This window comes from Pieris brassicae, chromosome 3, assembly GCF_905147105.1.
Source record: "Pieris brassicae chromosome 3, ilPieBrab1.1, whole genome shotgun sequence".
NCBI lineage: Eukaryota > Metazoa > Arthropoda > Insecta > Lepidoptera > Pieridae > Pieris > Pieris brassicae.
Window position 1 is genome coordinate 18,676,382 of NC_059667.1, and position 20,054 is coordinate 18,696,435.

At 32.9% G+C, this 20,054-nt stretch overlaps 1 protein-coding gene across 1 annotated transcript in view; it reads left to right on the forward strand.

Annotated features, from left to right (window-relative positions):
• Positions 1 to 7,261: 7,261 nt before the first annotated feature.
• Positions 7,262 to 20,054, forward strand: part of LOC123707808 (adipokinetic hormone/corazonin-related peptide receptor variant I-like) — a 43,740-nt gene continuing 30,947 nt past the window's right edge. Inside the window, exons 1-2 of the mRNA XM_045658157.1 lie at positions 7,262 to 7,326; positions 14,071 to 14,239. Coding sequence (XP_045514113.1) covers positions 7,262 to 7,326; positions 14,071 to 14,239 — 234 coding nt within the window. The remainder of the gene's footprint in view (positions 7,327 to 14,070; positions 14,240 to 20,054) is intronic.

A 20,054-nucleotide genomic window follows, 5' to 3' on the forward strand; every position in this document is an offset into this window, starting at 1 on the left:
CAGGATGTCTAAATGTGGTCTATAAAAGTACATGAGATGTGGAAATTCAATCGTAGAGTTCCAAAGGCGAAAAACAGTTTCATTTAACTCCCTTGAAGCCCAGGTACACCTTTTGTAATTTGCTCGATTACCACGCACCTGAAGGCTCATCGTCAGAACTGGCAAAGACGTGCAAGAACAGGAAGCTAATTACAAAGTACAGCACTAAAAAGTAAAAGCTACCACGAAATCTGAGAAGTATGTTACACACTTTTATTTGTAGTATATATTAGCAGTGTAGTATATATTTTTAGTTGTATGTCATATTAAGCACTCAATTTCGACATTAATACCCAGAGTAGTTGCAACTTGCAAATATGTGTCTGTATGAGTAAAGAAAAGTATTAAACTCAAAACACCGGGGCTGTCTATACTTACTAGCGATTGCAGCCGGACGGGCGGGATCTAGTAAGTTATAAAGTACCGAAGTTTGTTAGGCACTTAAAAATATTTACGTTACTAGTATCAAATTTACTCGCAACTGAAGCTACTAAAGTGAAGTTTCCGTTCGAAACAACTTCTCGATTTAATATCGAACTGAACTCTATTCAATTAAGCTTAGTTTGCGTTTGAAAAGAACTTTGGCACATAAAGCGTGAAACTAGCACTTCAGTTATCTAAACAATATTGATGTTGGTTTCAATTAATATTAGTTAATAATATATATGATAGTTCAAAAACAAATACTATTAGAATTTCTGTGAATTAATATCCGATATAATTATTTCATAACGGGTTCACCACTTGTATGCTTTTATGGCTTGTATGAAGTTTGACGAATGGGGTCACTCACTGCTTAGGATTGTACTTAGGAAACACTGAACGTAGAAAGTTGCCAATACTTTTCTTGTTTTTCGAAGTAATTTCGTTTGTCGTATTCGATGGAACCACTGAGAAAATCAGTTAGCCGATTCTATTTTAGGGGTCTCTTCTATGGCATTTTCATACGCTTTCACCGCATCTTCTGGGCTCGCAGAGCGAATACCTCAAATTATATCTTTCTATCTTAGGTATAAATGAAAGCCACAGAGCGCCAGGTCAGGACTGTATGGCGGATGTGTCACCTGCCATAGTCAAATATTCACCAGTACATGCGAAGGTGTTTCTGGTCGTCGGTTAAAGAATGGGAATCCATCTGGTACAAAGCTTCATGACGCCTCAATGTTCGTGTAATAATTTTTGAACTTGACTCATACCAATGATTAGGCTTGCCCGTATCTGCTGATAGGTCACTCTCTTATCGTCCTCTATCATGCGTTGCACAGCTCTGATGTTATCTTCAATAGTTACCGTTAAAGGAAGTCCCTCACAAAGATCATCATTGAGTTTGCTACGTTCACGCTTAAACTCAACACTCAAATTATAAATAGTGACACGATTGGGCTTCATTAAGAAATGCTAATCGCAGCCTATGATAGCTTTGTTGTTGAGTAAGCCCACAACGAAAGTCATAATAAATCTTTGACCGAAAATTTTCTCGCGTTCGGTTCCTTTTTATGTGTTTGAGAGTTTTAGATTTGCCGCCAATTCACAAAAACAAATGACAAATGAATGCAATATATTACACTAGGTTACCAAAGAGTTCATAAATTGAACAAAAAAGTTTTCATTAGTAATGTTTGTAACTGGCCCGTTCTAAACATTTTCAGTGTTACCCACGTAATACCACCACGACGTATTCCTACTACTATTAAACTATACATTGTAACGAGATTGATTATAACCAGACTTTTACAATATGAAGTTCACTCGCGCGGCAGCCCTTCGGAGCTTCATGACAAAAGTTCTTACATCGTAATAAGCTTACTTCAAAAGTTTAGTAATAGTTATAGATAGTCTATTTGTCACTCTGTCAATTAAAAGCATGAATTTTTTATCTGCTTTTATTAACTGTTTAAGATTTGAGTTTTATAATAGTTTGTGATGTTGAAAAGAAAACAACTTTATTGATCCTTCACAATAAGTTTGGTCTAGAACTTAGGGCTTATCCTTACAAACAAGCTAAAAGAAATAATTGGTTTTAAGATTTTATAATAAGATTATAGACAACATAGATGTCCCCAAGGCATGGCTTTAATCATACATAAAAAAATAAGCTTATTTACAGCTTAGAAATGTTGGTATTTAAGTTGTAAAAATTATACTAAGAGCAGGTTTGTATAAATGAGGCCGCCTTTGGACTGCCGCTCGTAGTAGTTGTTTCTCTTGACACGTGGTTAATCTAGCACTCGTCAGATCCATCTGGAGTCCTCACCCACCCCTACAAATAGAACATTACAATTTTATTTAATAATATTGCATATACTACGCACCATGACGAGGCTTGCCTTAGACCAAAAAAAGTCAACGGCGTGTGTCAGGCAAAGGAGGCAAGCACCTATTTGCCTATTACATTATTAAATGATCATGAAACAGATTCAGAAATCTGAGTCCCAAACCTAAAAAAGTTGCAGCGCCATTGATTTTTATTTTTTTACTAAGCACCGCACAAAATGCATACTCGTAGATGCGCGAGTCGAAATCATAAAATTTGTTAGCTATAGGCGAATTCTTAGGAGCGGCACGTGGCAAGCAGATTTTTACTTCACAAATAAAAGGTAAAAGAGAAGAACTAATTCTTTTCCCTATACAGAATATTAGTGGCTCACAACACAGCCCATATTATATTAAAAAGTAAATAATCAAATGCTCGGGTTCTCAGGATACGGTAAGCCTAATGGTTCGTAAATTATATGCTAAAAGGCTGTCTGAGGTTGAATGGCGTATAATACCTCCTCACACGATGAATACAAACTAGATTAAATACTTATATGTTTGTGTTTGTATAACAGTCTGTTTAATAAAGAACTTTATTGATCTAGCGGAGTGTGGATTACTTGTAAGGATTTCTTTGACAAACAAATGCTTATTTTATCTTAATTTTACGAATGTGACAAAAGTCAGGTATGTAAAACTAATGTGGTTGTATTGAAAAGTAAAATCTCTAATAACTAGAGTAGAAAAATTATTTATTAAAGTGCAACGTTCACAATGGAGATTTAATTTAATTTTGTTGCCAATAGAGTGCCCTTTTTGGTTTTTATGTTTAAACTCTATGGTTGTGCAAGCCGCTACAAACGATGGATGGGAACATTTTAATTATTTTAGATTTTAACATCCGGTTTGGAACCTCAAAAACTTTAAAACTATGGTTTTGGGTCTAACTCATAATCTTAATACCGACGAAATATATCCTTATTACTTACAATTCAGAAATCTCGGTCGCTATCAGGCTGTGATCGATATCGCAGTAGTATTGTTATTTGTGGCGACTGATCGGACATTGGTGGGTGTATAATATATACGGCTATGTATTAATGGTTTTCTGCTTCGATTCACCGTGATACTACGTGTTTGCGAAGTGTATCCACAGCAATGTAATCATGCTCCTATTTCACCACGCTTTGCTGGTGGAGGTAAAACGTGGTCGTCCTTATTTTTTATTTATCTAGAATTATTATCTGCTTTAATATGTGATTAGAAGCAATATGTAACGGTTTCTTAAATACAAACAGTTTATTGCCAGTTCTTTTCTTCCGTTAGAATCTTGATTTGAGAACTGGTAGTAAATGTAAATTTAGAACCATTATTATTTACTGACGATAATGTCTCAATGTGTATATTAGGAGAATAATTAACCGCTCAATCGACCGAGGATAGTATTTTATTTCTTTTCTGATTAAAATCTCACTGTTGGCGTGAAGAGTCATGTCACCTTAGCTCGGGCTGCTTTGAAGTGCGTAGCTCGGCCGGTATGGGCTAAAAGCCCATACGACTAACGAAAGGGCGTCTCTTGCGATACTCAGACCTCGGCTTCGGTTGATGTGGGGTGGTCAATCACCTGAATGGCAGGCCAAAACTCACTGGAGTGAGTGAAGTACGAAGTAAGGGACTTCGCCTGTCTACTCCAACACGCGTGTTGGTCATTACTAATTATATCAGCAAGCTATTGAAATTGCATTTTCCTTCGCATTGCTGTTCTTATTGAGCCAGGTGTTGTATATTCATTGTCTGTCTAACCTAACCCCTATATTTAAAAGTAATGTATTAGCACTTTACACCGTTAAAAATTAAAGTCAATCAATATTATAGTATTTAACACACATTCCTACGACTGCTGTTTGACGAACAAGGAACGAAATTTCTATCCACTTTGTCTGTATTATGCTCATTTTCGTCAATTATCTTTAATTTCTTATCTTACGTATACATATTATGTATTTAAAATGTAAATTAATACTAACTTATATATTACTTTGAACTTCTTATATAACTATAACTACAAATAAAAAATTACCATAAACTAATAATATATATAATTTTAATGTAACTGGCTGAAAGATATTATTACATTATATGATTTAAAGTTTTTGTAAAACTTGATTTATTTTCCTTTGTTAAGAAGGTATTCGTAAAATGGCGCATACTTGTGGCTTGTTAACATTACCCTGCCCTATTTTCTGTTATTAAATCTGAGATATTATTATGACAGAGTAAAGCTCCTTTATCAATCATGTAACATAAGCAGCTACCACAGACTCGTGGGTATGTCTACTCATAGTAAAAGCTACTACATTATTTAAACTTAAAAATACATTAAATAAAATACTTTACAATACATTTATTAATATGGTAGAGCATAAAGTTATTTGACAATCACAATTAAATACATATAATAGTTTCACTAAAAGTTACAATTAATTAAAAGTATTTGATGAAAGTTGGAGTAAGTTTTGAAGTTATTACGCTGGACCTATGTTAAAATAAATATTAATTCTTTCCTTAATTGGACACGAGGCAGACAGTTATGTGCCTGTTTTATTAATAACTTTTTGTTACGCAATTGCGTAATCAGTCTAACGAATTAAGTGTGTGTCTGAATAAAAATTTAAAATTAAAATACTGTATTCCTGACGTTTTCATTCATATTATTAGAAAACATTTTAATTGCACAAATAGAAAGTATTATGTATTGGTATGTCGCCGGAGCTACGATCGATAAGACTCGTTCCTAGCTCCTAGACTAGCCACAGACTGAAAAATATTCATCACGACATGAATGTTGAATATGAGAATGGTTTTTAATAACCGAATATGTACTTCAAACTTTTTTAACTGTATTCGCTTTTTACCTTTCTGTCATTACAGCATATTACTTAGCTTTTGGCCCTCTTGTTCTTTTCTGTACAAGCATTAATAATAATAAAAATTCTTAATTATTTGAAATAAAGGTGCTTATAAATACAACAAATATAATAGTACTTATCTAAATATACGATAAAACAAATTTAAGTATATGTTTCAATATTCAAGGCCCTTTTCAAGAGGAAAGTCCTCCCCAAGGCTCAATTTCTTTTATCTTAAGCTTGTCTTCTTGTAGCTCGTTAGGTCTTTTTATAAGTGCCTGACTTTTGTAATAATTTTCACCTATTCGTCCATCTGTCGGATATATAAAATACAAAGTATGTGTTTTATACAACTGTCCATTGCTTTTTCGTATAAGTTTTTGCTCAGATAGAATATTTTGTGAGTGTTTACAATATATTCTATCTGAGAATATCCGTCCTAGAATTAAACATTGATATCCAGCCACAAAAGCGCGCTTAAAAGTTTTTCAAGAGATTTATCCCAATGTTTTTAAATTTGGTAATAAATATGATCGAAAGTTGGATAGTACTAGATTATTAAAATTTAATAGCACAGCCACCACAGCGATATCCTTTGAGGGATCAAGTACGTATACAGCAATACAATACTTGTTCGTACTTCAGTATATTCGCTTTATTTCACACTTCATTAAACACTTTATCTTTTTGGTTGTTAAGGAGAGGTCTTTTAGATTTTCTTATCATATACTCGTATAGTAAACAAGTATTATTGTACTCATTATATACCTTATGAGACAGAGAGACCTCTTCAAAATTCTTAAAATAATATGTTTTAATTTAGCGAGTTCTCTAAAAGTTCTTGTTTAATATGAAGGAAATGCCAAATAGGTTTCAAAACGTTACTTCTACGATGAAAATCATATTCATATTGACCGTAATGAACGTGAATACGTTGTATGCTTGGCAACTATTGGTGGCTATTTCCACGCTGTTTAAATGAATCGTTTCACGTGTGGAGCATGTATAATCTAGTTGGAATTATTAAATAAAAATTCATAATTTTCTTTAATCGATTAAAATCTGTCGACCATATCATAGGAAATATACAACAACAAGGACAAGTGTATTCATGGCTTAGAAAGTCTAACACTTTGTTGACACTATAAGCCAGTTTGTAATCCTGAGCGGTAGGTACATGTTTGAGGTTGTCATAAAAGTCTGATCATTAATGAACCCTAATATGATAAAAACAATCTATAAGCCTCAGAATGAAAAAAAATATTTCTTAGGACGTAAGATATAGTTTATGCTTGATTATTATTAGGATTATATCTCTATCATCAATGCATAAAAATCATAAATGTGATTCCTTGCAAATAAATGTTATGAGGGAACATTTTGAAAAAGTACATTATATTTTTCATCATCTAGCCTATATCTACACATCTATGGAAAGTAGAATAAGAAATGGTTAATTGAATGAGTACGGAACAGTTAATCAAAACTTCTTTCATGGAAACAAATTCATTTTAACGTTTTGATTGCATTTTATTATTCGTAGTCAGCAAGAGTCTCTCACTATTCCTATTGTCTAAAGTTCTATTGATTTGAAATACTAAACAACTTTTGTTTAGCAAATGATATAGCGAAATGGATGTACCTTACCTAACCACACAATTACTGTGTAAAAGCCGATCGCCGATGAAAAGTTGAAGTCGTTAAATTGATATACGGTTTGAAGCTCGCCAAACTAAAGGGGCGAAAATATGTTTTAGAACTTATATCTATTTTTGCAATTGTATGGTACATTTCATGTTAAGTGCAAAGGGGAGAAAAATGTCAGGTTTTGGATTTGCTCAAAATTTAATGAAGTGTTCCCGAATGTTTAGCTTAGCTTTTGTTTAGATAAAAAATAACTTTAAAGAATAATATTTCTGGAATTTCATGTATTTATCGTGTATCAAGTATTTATATCGTCGTGGTTTGTAAACAATATCTCTTGATATAACAAAACATCAACTATGTTTTTAGAATTTTTTTTCAAGCGATTTTTTAAAATTGAGACTTATTATTGCATGCTAATATTAAGTGATGTTAATAATTCCGTTCCGAAAATAAAGAAGTTTGACAAAAACACTTTTTGAACGGATTAAAGCTATGTATTATTATTAAAACTTATAGTTATCTTAGCTTTAATCCGTTCAAAAAGTGTTTTTCTTAATGTGTAAAAGCTATTTTAACAAAAGACAATACTAATGAAGTTTGCATATAGTATCGGGAACTGACTAGGCAAGTTCCAATTATAATTTATATGATTTCTAATTTAGTAATCTAAATATTTATATTAACTAATCAATATCACTATCATCGATATTATAATTGCGACACCACAATTTTGTTGCAATTAAAAATTTATTTTGTAAATATAAAAAATAAATTGTAAATAATTTTCAAAAGGAGGTAGGCTTTTGCCCCCTATTAGTGACCCGACATCTATTAATTCCTAGATCCCGTGGCAGTAGAAGAGCCTAGAATACCTAGATACAAATCAAGATAGAAGATTTAAACTATTCTTCTTTTCAGTTCTAAAATAATATGACCGTGACCACCACGTGACCGTTCCACAACAGAGCGGTTCTTAAGGCAATTTATGCCGCGCACCACCACTATGTGGAACCAGTTGCCCACGGGATTATTTCCGAACCAATTCGACTTAGTGTCCTTCAAGAAAAGAGCGTAAAATATCTTAAAAGGCTGGCAGCGCGCTTGCGAGCCTTCTGGCAATGTGAGTTTCCATGGGCGGGCGGTATCACGTAACATCCGATGAGCCTCCTGCCCATTTGCCTCCTATAACATAAAAAAAGTTTCAAGATGGTTTAATCAGTTTAGTCAATATTATGTCGGAAGACAAATCTCTATAGAGCATTAATAATCTCATACTGAGATTAATTAATTATTATTCCCATCTGCAATCAATGTTCATTACTAGTTAATAAGGCTACTGTTGTAATTATATGTTTATTATGTGCAAAGCATTTGTTTCCTTGTGAACAATAAGGCTCGTAACTGAAAATGTATGTAATAATAGCGGTATTGTATTACAGCAGGATTTATATGAATACCTAGGTAACACTGAAAATATTTAGAAAATGTAAAACGGCTTAATGTAGAAAGTTGTAATCGATGTAATCTCCGTTTCACTCTACATATCGTCACGTTCGATGGAACCACTGAAAAAAACTGTGGGCCCATGCTTCCTTAGGGTCCCCTATGGCATTTTCGTACGCTTTCACCGCATTTTCAGGGCTCGTTAAGCGAATACCTCGAATTTTATCTTTAGTTCTTGGGTATAAATGAAAGTCACAGGGTGCCAGGTAAGGACTGTATGGCGGATTATATGGTCATTATCTCGAAACCTGCCACCGCCACCACCATAGTCAAATATTCATCAGTCCATGCAAAGGTGTCTCTGGTCGTCGGTTAAAGTATGGGGAATCCATCTGGTACAAAGCTTCTGACGCATAAATTTTCATGAAATATTTTTTGAACTTTGACTCATACTAATGCCAAGGCTAGCCCGTATCTGCTGATAGGTCACTCTCTTATCTTCCTCTATCATGTGTCGCATATTTTCAGTAGTCGCTGTTAAAGGACGTCCGTCACGCGGCTCATAATTGAGATTTCTACGTCCACGCTTAAACTCGTTAAATCAATTGTAAATAGTGGCACCAGATGGGGCTTCATTAAGGAATGCTAATCGCAGCCTATCATAGCTATGTTGTTGAGTAAGCCCACAACACAAGTCATAATAAATCATTGACCGAAAATTTTCTTGCGTTAGGTTCATTTGCACATGTAATAAGAGTTTTAGATTTGACGCCAATTCACAAAAACAAATGAATGCAATATAGAATGCACTATATACTACATTAGAAGAATGAAGAAGAATGAACTACATTAGATGGGTAGAAGAAATAGAAGCGAATGGAGAAAGAAAGCCATGGACAGAGTCAGTTGGAAAAAGCTGGAAGAGGCATTTACCCCCTTGGGTTAAAGGCATTCTACATGCCTGGCGAACCCCGAGTGCCCATCTTAAGGGCGTGTGAAGGCCTGAGGTGTTTTTAGTGGGTGGGGTCTCGCTACTCTTCTGAATAGCAGAGGGATTTGAGTGTAGATTTTCACCTCATCAAAAAAAAAAAAACCCGTGAACTGGTTCCGATCGACTATACTGTGGGTAGCTAAGATATAGGATGTTCAGGATAACAAGATAAATAAAATAATGTAAAAAATCTAACTTGTATATTGTCTTTTGTCATGATTAGAAATTAAACGGGCTTTATTATTATTATATAATATGAGTAATAACTTATATGAATACATATCGTTAATTTCTGGATAATCTATAAAAAAAATATTAAAAGTTTGTTTTCTTTTATAACTTATAATGTATCTCAATAGTGGGAATAATGGTCCTAATATACAATACTAAAACAACTATTTCAATTAATTTAGTCAAAATGTTACATAATATATTCTGCAATATATCATTTATTATTATTCGTGCAGCTTTGAATCTTGAAATTAGTTACTATGGTTATTGTACAATAGTAAACTGCGTCCAACATGAATACTTTCCTGAAACAATGTAGTTTAATATATATATAGGTCTTCAGATACGCAAAATCCGACTGTATATTTTACTGCATACATTTTTAACGCTTATATCTGTCATTGTGAAGGTGCCATAATCTTATCAACTTCAGTTTTCATTCATCACATTTTCTTTTCAATGAGTAAAATTGAACGTTAAATATATTACTGTTGCAAAATTAATATTCAATTGTTCCGTCTGTGAAAGTTTTCATTTATTTTTGAGTCCAAAATCGACAATATTCTGTTTCGAGAGCATATATGTTTATATTAATCCGTCAAATTAGTTATTTTCAATCGAAATATGCGAGAGTAATTTTAATTTATATTTACGTTTTAATATAATTAAAACTTAATTAATTATGAAATTTATACACTGCCGCATAACCGGCGATACGCATATCATATTTTTTTATCTTGCCTTTTGTAATATTTCCAATCCTGTGTGACCTATTTCTCGTCACTCGCTTTGTGTTTCGTGCCCTTGTGATTTCTTACTCGATTACAATATTTAATTTTACTTCAAAATCCATACAATCGAGTTGGAAATTAAAGCAAAGTCTTACATATTATACTTTTATTAAAGTAAAGAAATGCCAATTCATACCAATCAGAATAACGCAATTGTGTAAAAAGGTAGTATGAGTTAATAAGAATTTACTTTTTATGACAATTGTTTTATATTTTAAAAACTCTCGATAGTCTTTTAAAAAAGTAACGAACTCACTTTCCTTGTTTCAACTTTACGGTAATTACTTAAAATGTCATTGCTAGAACGAAATGACAGCCAACCGGTACCGATTTTCGATTATTATCCTAAAATGGTGATATTAATGAACAACAACAATCAAAAATTAGAAGCTAGAGTATAAATACGTAGTTTTAAAAGTTATTTTTAAAATAAATATTTACAAAGAGATGCCGTATAAATATGTTCGCATGCTTCGAAGCTTTATCGATTTCTTTGCTTTTATATATGACGGCGGTGGTAGGTAGTTGGTACAAAAAAGACAGCGCTAGTGGCACGTGCACTACTTATACTGAAACCCTGAGTCGAATTGGTTCGGAAATACTTTAGTGGGAAGCTGGTTCCAGCAAATAATATTATTAGCGGTGGTGCGTGGCAAAAACTCCCCTAAAAACGCTCAGTTGTGGAAGGATGTTTTATAATTAATTTATCGATTAATCGATGGACGTTGAAGTGATACTGATGGTTTTTATTTTTGCCCTGACGTTTGATAATGAAACTCAGTTGCAGATATTAGACTGAACAATTCCTCTGAACACTCTCCATGGTAAATTCGGTAGAAGATACAGAGACACCCCACATATCTACGCAACGCCAAGGTATCGAGCCATCGAAATGTGACGGACGTTGTCGATTTGAATCGCTCGTCGTTGAATACGATCAAGCGGAAAGAGCTGGTACTAGGTAGCTCCCGTCCAGAGGTGAGACTCTGAAGGCCGAATTTGTGCTTTATAGAGTTGCAAGTGGTGGCCCGAAGTGAAGTACAGTCTCGCTGAACACACCAAGCTTTTTAGGGGCTAATAAAGCCTTCCCTTCCAAATGACCGCGAAACTGAACTTCATTCGATAGGTCAATGCGCAGTATTCCGATGCTAGGTGAGGCTGTAAGGAGGTGTTCAAAGGGAGTATTTTTAGCGCAATTCTGTGTCTTCGTGTGGTTAAATTGGACTAGATTTAGTCTATACCAGAACGAATTAGTACAGTTTCGACTTTAGACAAAAGTTTGTTCTGGTACTCATCGACAACAGCCCGAGAAATACCTGCCCAGCCAGTCCCGGGTTCCTGTGTCCATATTTGCCTGTAAAAGTTCTTACATGTAGATAATGTTATACTGTTTAAGAAAGTTCTGTGGCTTTAATCTTTCTGTAGCTGTGAAATGTGGCAGCTGTTACAATTGTGTTCTTATAGTACTCCTATAGATCGTTTAATACTTTAAAAGTCACTCGGCTAAAGTATTCATAATTAAGGCGGAAGTAAACCTTAAATAAAACTTTTTTGACAAACTTAAATTTTAATGAAAGTCTAAAAGCGAGTGTTTTTTGTCAGACGTGCAATAGAATTTTTAAATTATTTGAAAAAATTAATTTAAAATTTACATCATTTGAAGAATTCAATTACTATCCATTTTCGATTTAACTTTACCTTTATTACTTAATTTTATTTAAGAATTAATTCTAGGTAATGTAAGTTAGTTAAATTATAAAATCTTCACTAAGAAAGCAATAATTATGAACAATGAGCGAAGAAAGGTAATTTAATGAATGAATGAAAAATTAACAAGCCTTGATAATAGCTCCTTTAGAATTATTTTTACATTTACATTAGCACGATTAAGTTCGGGTACGAACCCTGTTTGACAAATTTTAATAGGTTGTTTTCTCCTTCCTATTTTGATTTATCTTAACCTCCATTTAAATTGTATTGACGACAAAATGAGTGATTTATTGTTACATCGATCACAAAAGGTTGGAAAGGGCCAATAGTATTTACAATGAAACCATAACAAGGATATAACAACACAATAGAGACTTTATCAGAAATTAATGTTAAAAAAGAAATAAATGAAACACTAAAATGATGATGATTAACCCTTAATGATGGCAGAAGTTTCTTGCCATATTGCGATACTTTAATCGTATTGTTAAATTAATTATTTTACTAGATTTTAAATGCATTAAAGCGTTGCAAATATGCTTTTTTGATACTTCAATGTAATTTACATTTCTTAATCTTACTGAAATGAAATTCATTAAGTATATCCACTGATTAATTTTTCTGCTTCATTGCTTAATTCAATTATAGTACTCGAATAGAATATATATAGTATATAATAGTACGTACGTTAAATATCTGCCAATATAATAAACAACCGATTCTCTGATATAATTTTAAATTAATAGGGCGTATTAATATCCGATATTTCTTTTTGCCTCCGATATTGAGTGTTATGATATGGATAATAACCTTTCGAATATTCGAAAAATATCGCCTCAATGCCATCACTATGACATAAAAACGACTGAGCCTGTCTCCAAAATCAAAACTTCGATTACGTAAGAGAAAGGAACATTATAGAGACTATCGCAGGCGAAGTAGCATGGCCAAGGATATGTTAGGTCACTGACCGCATCAAGAATGTATAAATGATCAGTCATAAACACACCAGTGACATGCAGCTTATATTACACGACCTATTCAGAATACTTCGACAGAAGAACTGTAGTGTGAGCTTCAAACTTTTAAAATACAAAGATTTCATAAAATTTAATATCAAGCATAAAATTATTATTTTATTTTAAATCTCGTTTGCTTACATAAGTTTGCTTGTTTCAGTTTAAAAACATCAATTAATATAGAAAGAAAACAATTTTTTTACCGGATTAAAGCTAGGTATAAGTTTATAATAATATAAATAGCTTTAATCCGGTTAAAAAATTGTTTTCTTTCAATGTGTTAAAGCTGTGTTAACCAAAGGCTAACCAAACTATCGATTAATATAATCAAATGTAGCGACAGGTTCAGTAAAATGTGATACCAGTATGTAATAAAATTATTTAAGGAAACAAAAATCTACTTATTACGTATTTTTTTAACTTTGACATGGCGAATTAAACAAATCAGAGACCTACCTTTAGTAAATTAAATCTAATACGCAAATTAAAAAATATTTAGCTAGCTCCCATCCCACATGATGAAAAATAAAAATTCAAATCTTAATATTGCCTGCCCTATTTCGAAGAATCTTTTGTTATTTTTTTCTAATGATCATTTATATTATAAGACATTACTTTCACTTTGTTTTTTAATCAAAAACTTTTAAATGTATAAAATTAGGTTCTCACCGTCTTCATATTCAGTATAAATTTCAGTATGAGATACGACGTCGTGCGTGCTACGCGCGTAGCAGCATCTACGAAGCTACGTAAACGAATTATGTTACGATCGCTCTAAAAAATTATGTTTAAATATCATTTCATTAAAATTAACGTAAATAACATAGACGTAAATTTGTAGATTGTCTAGTTCGGTGACGTTAAATGCTAAATAAAAATTCTTAATACCAAAAACATGTAGAAAATAAAATGACGTTCCCAAATTCAACATACGAAACATCAACTTTGTATATCGATAAACAATTTTGGGACTATTTCGATGGTTCTTCCTCGTTAAACGTGACTTTTGAGGATATTATCCCTCGTGACCAGGGGATAGTGATAACTACGTATGCTGCTCTCATGGCTATGGGTGCATTGGGGAACCTGGCTATCCTAGTTACTTTGGCTAGGTCAAGACGTAGGAAGTCAAGGGTCGATTTGCTAATGACTCATCTGGCTGTCGCTGATGTATGTGTCACTTGTGGTGTTATCCCCTTAGAGGTAAGATTAAATTTGCTGCCAAATCTTCTCTTTTTGATGTTATTTGTTTCTTTCATATGTAACTTTTTACTTCAATTATCAGTATTCTTTTAGACACATTCAATACATGTATTTAACTTAAGTATATGTATTTAACTTAGTGGTACGTTTTAACTAGCCAATACACGGTTATAACTATTTTATTATATATGGTTATAAATGTGTTACTACATTTAATATTAAAATGGTGAAAGAGTTTTTGAAATAGGCTCAGTATTACAAACGTACAAAAAAAAAAAACAAACCTTTCCTCTTTAATATTAGTATAGATAATAAAAATATTGTCTTTAGACTGGACATTCATCGACTATTACATTTTTCGGTATAATGAACCATAACAATAATGCTTTATTCTTTTATATATTACTGGTTTAAGTATGGACAATTTTTTCTTTTATCTAATAACATTCTTTGATGAGAATGAATATTTTACGTTTTGTTAGTGAAAGGCAGTCTAGATTACACTTTGCTAAACTTGTCTAGTTGTTGTATTATTAACTTTGCAAAAAAATAATATTTTTGTATGTGGGGCCTGAAGGAGTCTCGTATAAATCGAGTTTGGTTTTGGAGACAAAATTTCAGTGTATTAATCTTAAGTGTAGTAATATTAAGTGAATAAACGAAAAATAAAACAATAATACATAGCACATTCGTCATCAAAATAGCAACTCAGTAAACGCCAAGCGTTAATAATATATAAACTAATGTACTAGTTATTCCATGCAATCCTCAGAATGTTAGTTTTAAAAACAAAGAAGAAATTCAAAGTTATTTCATTAATACTTGTGACAGGGTCTTCCAAGTGTTGGGACTGTTGTATGATTAACTTGTCACAACCATATTTGTGTCATGAATAAATTTTTATTATTATTAATAAATAAATGATTTTGACAAAATATACAATCGCTGTAGTTAGATAGTTCAATAATATAGCTTGTGTAGATGTGTAAAACCCTAGCCTAATAAATTAAAAAGTTATTTCAGTAATATTGATAACAAACTATAACAAGTTATTAACGCAAAAGCAAAATAATACATCATTATCATTTACAGTAGTCGCGGTCACTGTGGGACTAAATAAATTGAAAACAATTAAACATTTATAATGCCTGCTGCTGTAAAGTTATGAAAACGATGACTATTAAAAAGATTTATTCTAACCGAAAGTATCGGTTTAGTTTTTAATCGGTTCTATTTACCGTGAAAGAGATAATTTGCAATATCTATTGACGCAACACTATACATTCCCTCGTCGATCTAATAACGAAAACCAACGTCAATAAATGGCTTGTGTGGGTGCATAAACTCGCATTATTTATACACCGGTACATACAGTAATTAAATAAATCAAACAGAAAACTTTATTTATTCAAATATGTTTGAAAAACATTCTTTAAAATCACAACACATATACGACACAAGACATTAAAAATAAGTAATAAAAATTAAAAAGGTGTATTTATAATAATGTGAACCCCATACAGGTAAAAGCCTTCTCCAATGGATTCCAAAATGTTTTCCTATCTCCACTGATCTTTCTCCCGCCGTTATCGCAATTTCGTTTATCCCTTTTGAAACAATAAGTGGTAGTGCCAAGTAAAGTCTAGATTTAGTGTTTGGTTTATAAACGGCCTCATACCCTTACTTTCCCATCCTTTACCTTCACATAGTATACGCGAGGAAAGGTTATGCAATTATACAAAGAATCCTGCGTAAGGAGACTTGTCAGCAGAGAAGTCGTGGAAGAAGGGAATCAGAGAGAAGCACTCCAATCCAATCGTATTAGTTCGATCCATGGAATAGAGAACTCCTCTATACGAATTTTTACAAGATGAGTTTTGTGATATCCATGCATTCATACTGTTATTCTTTCATAGCAGTGAGATCTTCTACCGTGTTTAACGCCTCGCATAACGTCCACTTTCTGACTTCAGGTATAACGCGTTAGTCAATTATTAGATGGTCGGTTGTGTCGCTGTTATTACTAATAAGCGTACTAATTCTTTTTTGGGATTTGGTTGCTCCGTCACACCAGTTAGGATGCAAACATAGAACTTGCCGGTTATAGGCTGTGTGTTTTAATATGTCACGAATACATATTAAAACTGGTTAGTCTGGCCATAAATACTGTTACAATTGAAAATTAACAACATTTTACATTTAAATTTATAATCTGTCATTTTTATATAATTGTTTATTGGGTTTTCTCATTATGGCGCCGATACATTGTTCCTTATTTTGCGATTTTAAAGGTGGTCGAAGCAGTAAGGTAAATAATTCGAAGAAATTCTGCCCGAAAGCAAAAGATTTTATCTCGGGAGATGAAGATAACACCGAAAAACGTGTCACGTATTTTAACTGATGACTTAAGACTTGTGGCTGAAGAAGTAATTTCTTACTAGTTTAAAAAATAATAGGTTGGTAAAACCGAAACAACTACTGAAGCGGTACGGAAGGGAGGTCACAGAAAATTTTTGTTTACGGATTTTTTTACTTGTTTCAGTATTTATGGCTAGACTGGGTATAGTCATATACTTTTTTCTGTTTCTACATCTTATTATTCTAAAAATCATTGTGACCCATGGGTAACATTAATGAACCCCATGGGGTTGCTATCTACCCATTCCCAGAATTGCCGAATTAGAAATTTTTGTGGATTACACGGTATTTAATTTGTTTGTCTTTAGATATTTTACTTAGCATATATTAATTAATTTATGTTTGATAAAATTATACATTGCATTCGTTTACTACATAGTATTACTTTAGAAAAATTAAAATCAGTTTTGATGATGACTATTTCGTATTTCGTCTCCTTTTGTCCAATTATATTTATACTATGGAGAAATGAAACAGACGAGTACCTTCGTTAAAACGGTGTAACGAATTTAATCTATCTGTACAAAAGCAGTGTATTGTAGTAATAATAGTTTTAATTTTATTCAATAACTATACTGTTAATTGAAAAGTCGGTGCTTAGCTGGTGATAACCCAGTATAATAGCTATTGTCCTAATGGGACTAAGTCCTTATATTTAAATTAAGTTCACAGACGATGGACAACGATCAAGGTTGGACTTTAATATCGACGTATTACCTTAAATTGTAAAATCTACAGATAGTTCAAAAACCCATCAAATATTCTTGTTATAAATTCAGCCATTATGGGAATGATATTGTACTAACGCGATTACACATTTAAACTTCTTTTATAATTCAAACACAAAATATTTGCTTATTTATTAAAATTATAATAAGTCACAAATTATATAGTACACACAAAACAATCGATCATTGAATTTCAACATTTTGTTAAAATAACAACTGAGAAATACCTAATAAAGCAATTCTCTTAGTGCTCAGTTATATAATTCATCGTTATCATTTGATTAAGTTGTTTTAGTAACTGTAGATAGATAGTATTGTATCACAGTTTGGATTGGTTGTGCGAAAACTAAAGTTCTAGTAATGACGTGTTCTACAAGTCTTGCAAACTGACTATTGAGGCATGCGACCTCTCCACATAGTCTCGACACACCCCAAAAAAAGACTCAACATAATATATATAAGCTACGCAATTTGAAAGATTGTCTTTGCACGTAATCAATAGGTATGTCTCTCTGAGTAATATATTTATATCCAACAATAAATAAATGTTTTGCAAAACTAGGACAGACCGCTAGAACATAATTAAAGATTGTGCCGACTCAAAGTTTTCAAAGCACGTGTAACGTAAAGTTATGTGTTCTGCGAATGCACAAACGACCTTTATTAACTTGTTTTACAATAGTGTTGTAAAAAAACAGTATGAAAAACTTTAAGCGAAATGAGCAAATGAATAGATCATGTTATTTAGTTAATGTTACAGGTATAAAATCCCTATTTTTTTAAATGAACTAAGCAAAGTGAAATGTATTCTGGAAGCCAATCACGAGAAATTCTTATTTAAAATCATAATAAAGCAATGATGGTAGAGATAATTTTCATTATCTGCAAAGGATCGCAACGCTATCGTTTTCTAATAAGCTAGTTAATTGTCTGTCTTTGTTTAATGAAGTATTGGTTCTATATCAAAGAATGTTTTGCCACGTTTATGTATATGTTGTCTATGTGAACTAAATATCAAACAATTAATTAAAGTTTCAAAAATTATTTTAAGATCATATTTGCAGAGATTTTCTGTATTACCCGGAGAAAGAAATAAAAAGAAGTGATTTGAAAAGAATACTCGTTTCGAATGTCAAAGGCGTTTGATCTTGTACGTCGTTGTGTAGTTTGGCTTAGTTTAATAGCATTTGGCAATGTTTAAGCTGAGAGATTTTGATAAGTTGTTATTAAATATCCCGTCTTTTACGATTTTAGATTTATTATCGACAAAGTTTTTTGAAAAATGGACGCTTATTTATAAAACTCCATCAATCAATAGAAAACAATCAATAACTAAAGTACAATTGGTGTCGTTACATTAAATAGTATTTACGTTACGTTAACAAAAACAATTATAAACATATATAGATACTCTTTTTTTGACATAAGTTGTAAATAATATTAGTTTCCATCAAATTAAAATTCATTTGTGCCGCGGGCGGGAGTTTGCGTGTACGTCAGAGAGGATATCTGTTCTCGTCGCCTCGGGTCGCTTGAAGGAAGGGACCTATCTAGCCTCTGGCTGCGCGTAGACTGCGATGACCATCCGCGATTCTACGCATGCCTGTATAGGTCCCATAGCGGAAATACCGAAACTGAGCGACTCATTGAGCACATCCAAATGGCTACAGATTCCCTGCTCGAAGGGGTTCCTACCGCTGAAATCGTGATACTTGGCGATTTTAACGCTCACCATGCCGATTGGCTCGGTTCGGAAACCACCGATCACGCGGGAAGATCCTTTCACGACTTTGCTTTAGCTTACGACCTGTCACAAATGGTCCCTGCGATTACGCGAATACCAGATGTGGATGGTCATAAACCCTCTTTGTTGGACCTTCTGCTGACCTCACATCCGGAGACCTATCAAGTCTCTGTTGATCATGAAGTACCATCCCATGCCAAATCCCGTCCCATCTTTGAAGGGTTCAAAGACTTCCCATCCGGCATCTTGTCATCATCTTTAGCCATGCCTTTTGGCTCCAAAATAAAGAGAGCGGCGTATGATGTCGCGATGTGGCGAGAAAACGACCTGCTCTCTTTTGGAGGCCATGGCTGCAAAGCCACAGGGACACTTATGGGGAGTACATATTGGCACTCCTTAGTGGAATCTAATGAAAAAGCGACGTGATTCAGGGTCCAAGAGGGTGCCAGTGTTTGACGAAGGATAAGCATTAAGCCAATAACCGGCTGTGCCCGAATGTAATTGAAATGTCACCTAATAACTGTTTGAATGTAGATTTAAAAAGAGGATCATCCTAGCATCATCATGGATCATGCTTTGAAAGTTGTTTTTTTAGGTATACATTTTAAATTAGTAATAGTATTTATATTGCTCTAAAAGTCTGATTGCGGAAGAAAATTAAATTACGATTAAATTGGCAGCTATATTTACTTTTCGCTGAAATGAAAAATTCGCACGGGAGAGTTGATTTGACAATATCTATTTGTGGTATTGTTGCAAAATAACAAAACGAATCACCAACAATAAATATAATGTTAGGATACAATTTTACAACATTACTTTGCATTGTTTCATAATAGTAACAAAACAAATATATTAATTTGTTTTTACAGTATATTATTAGCGTATTTAATTTATATTCAACTCAACAACTCAACTTAGATAT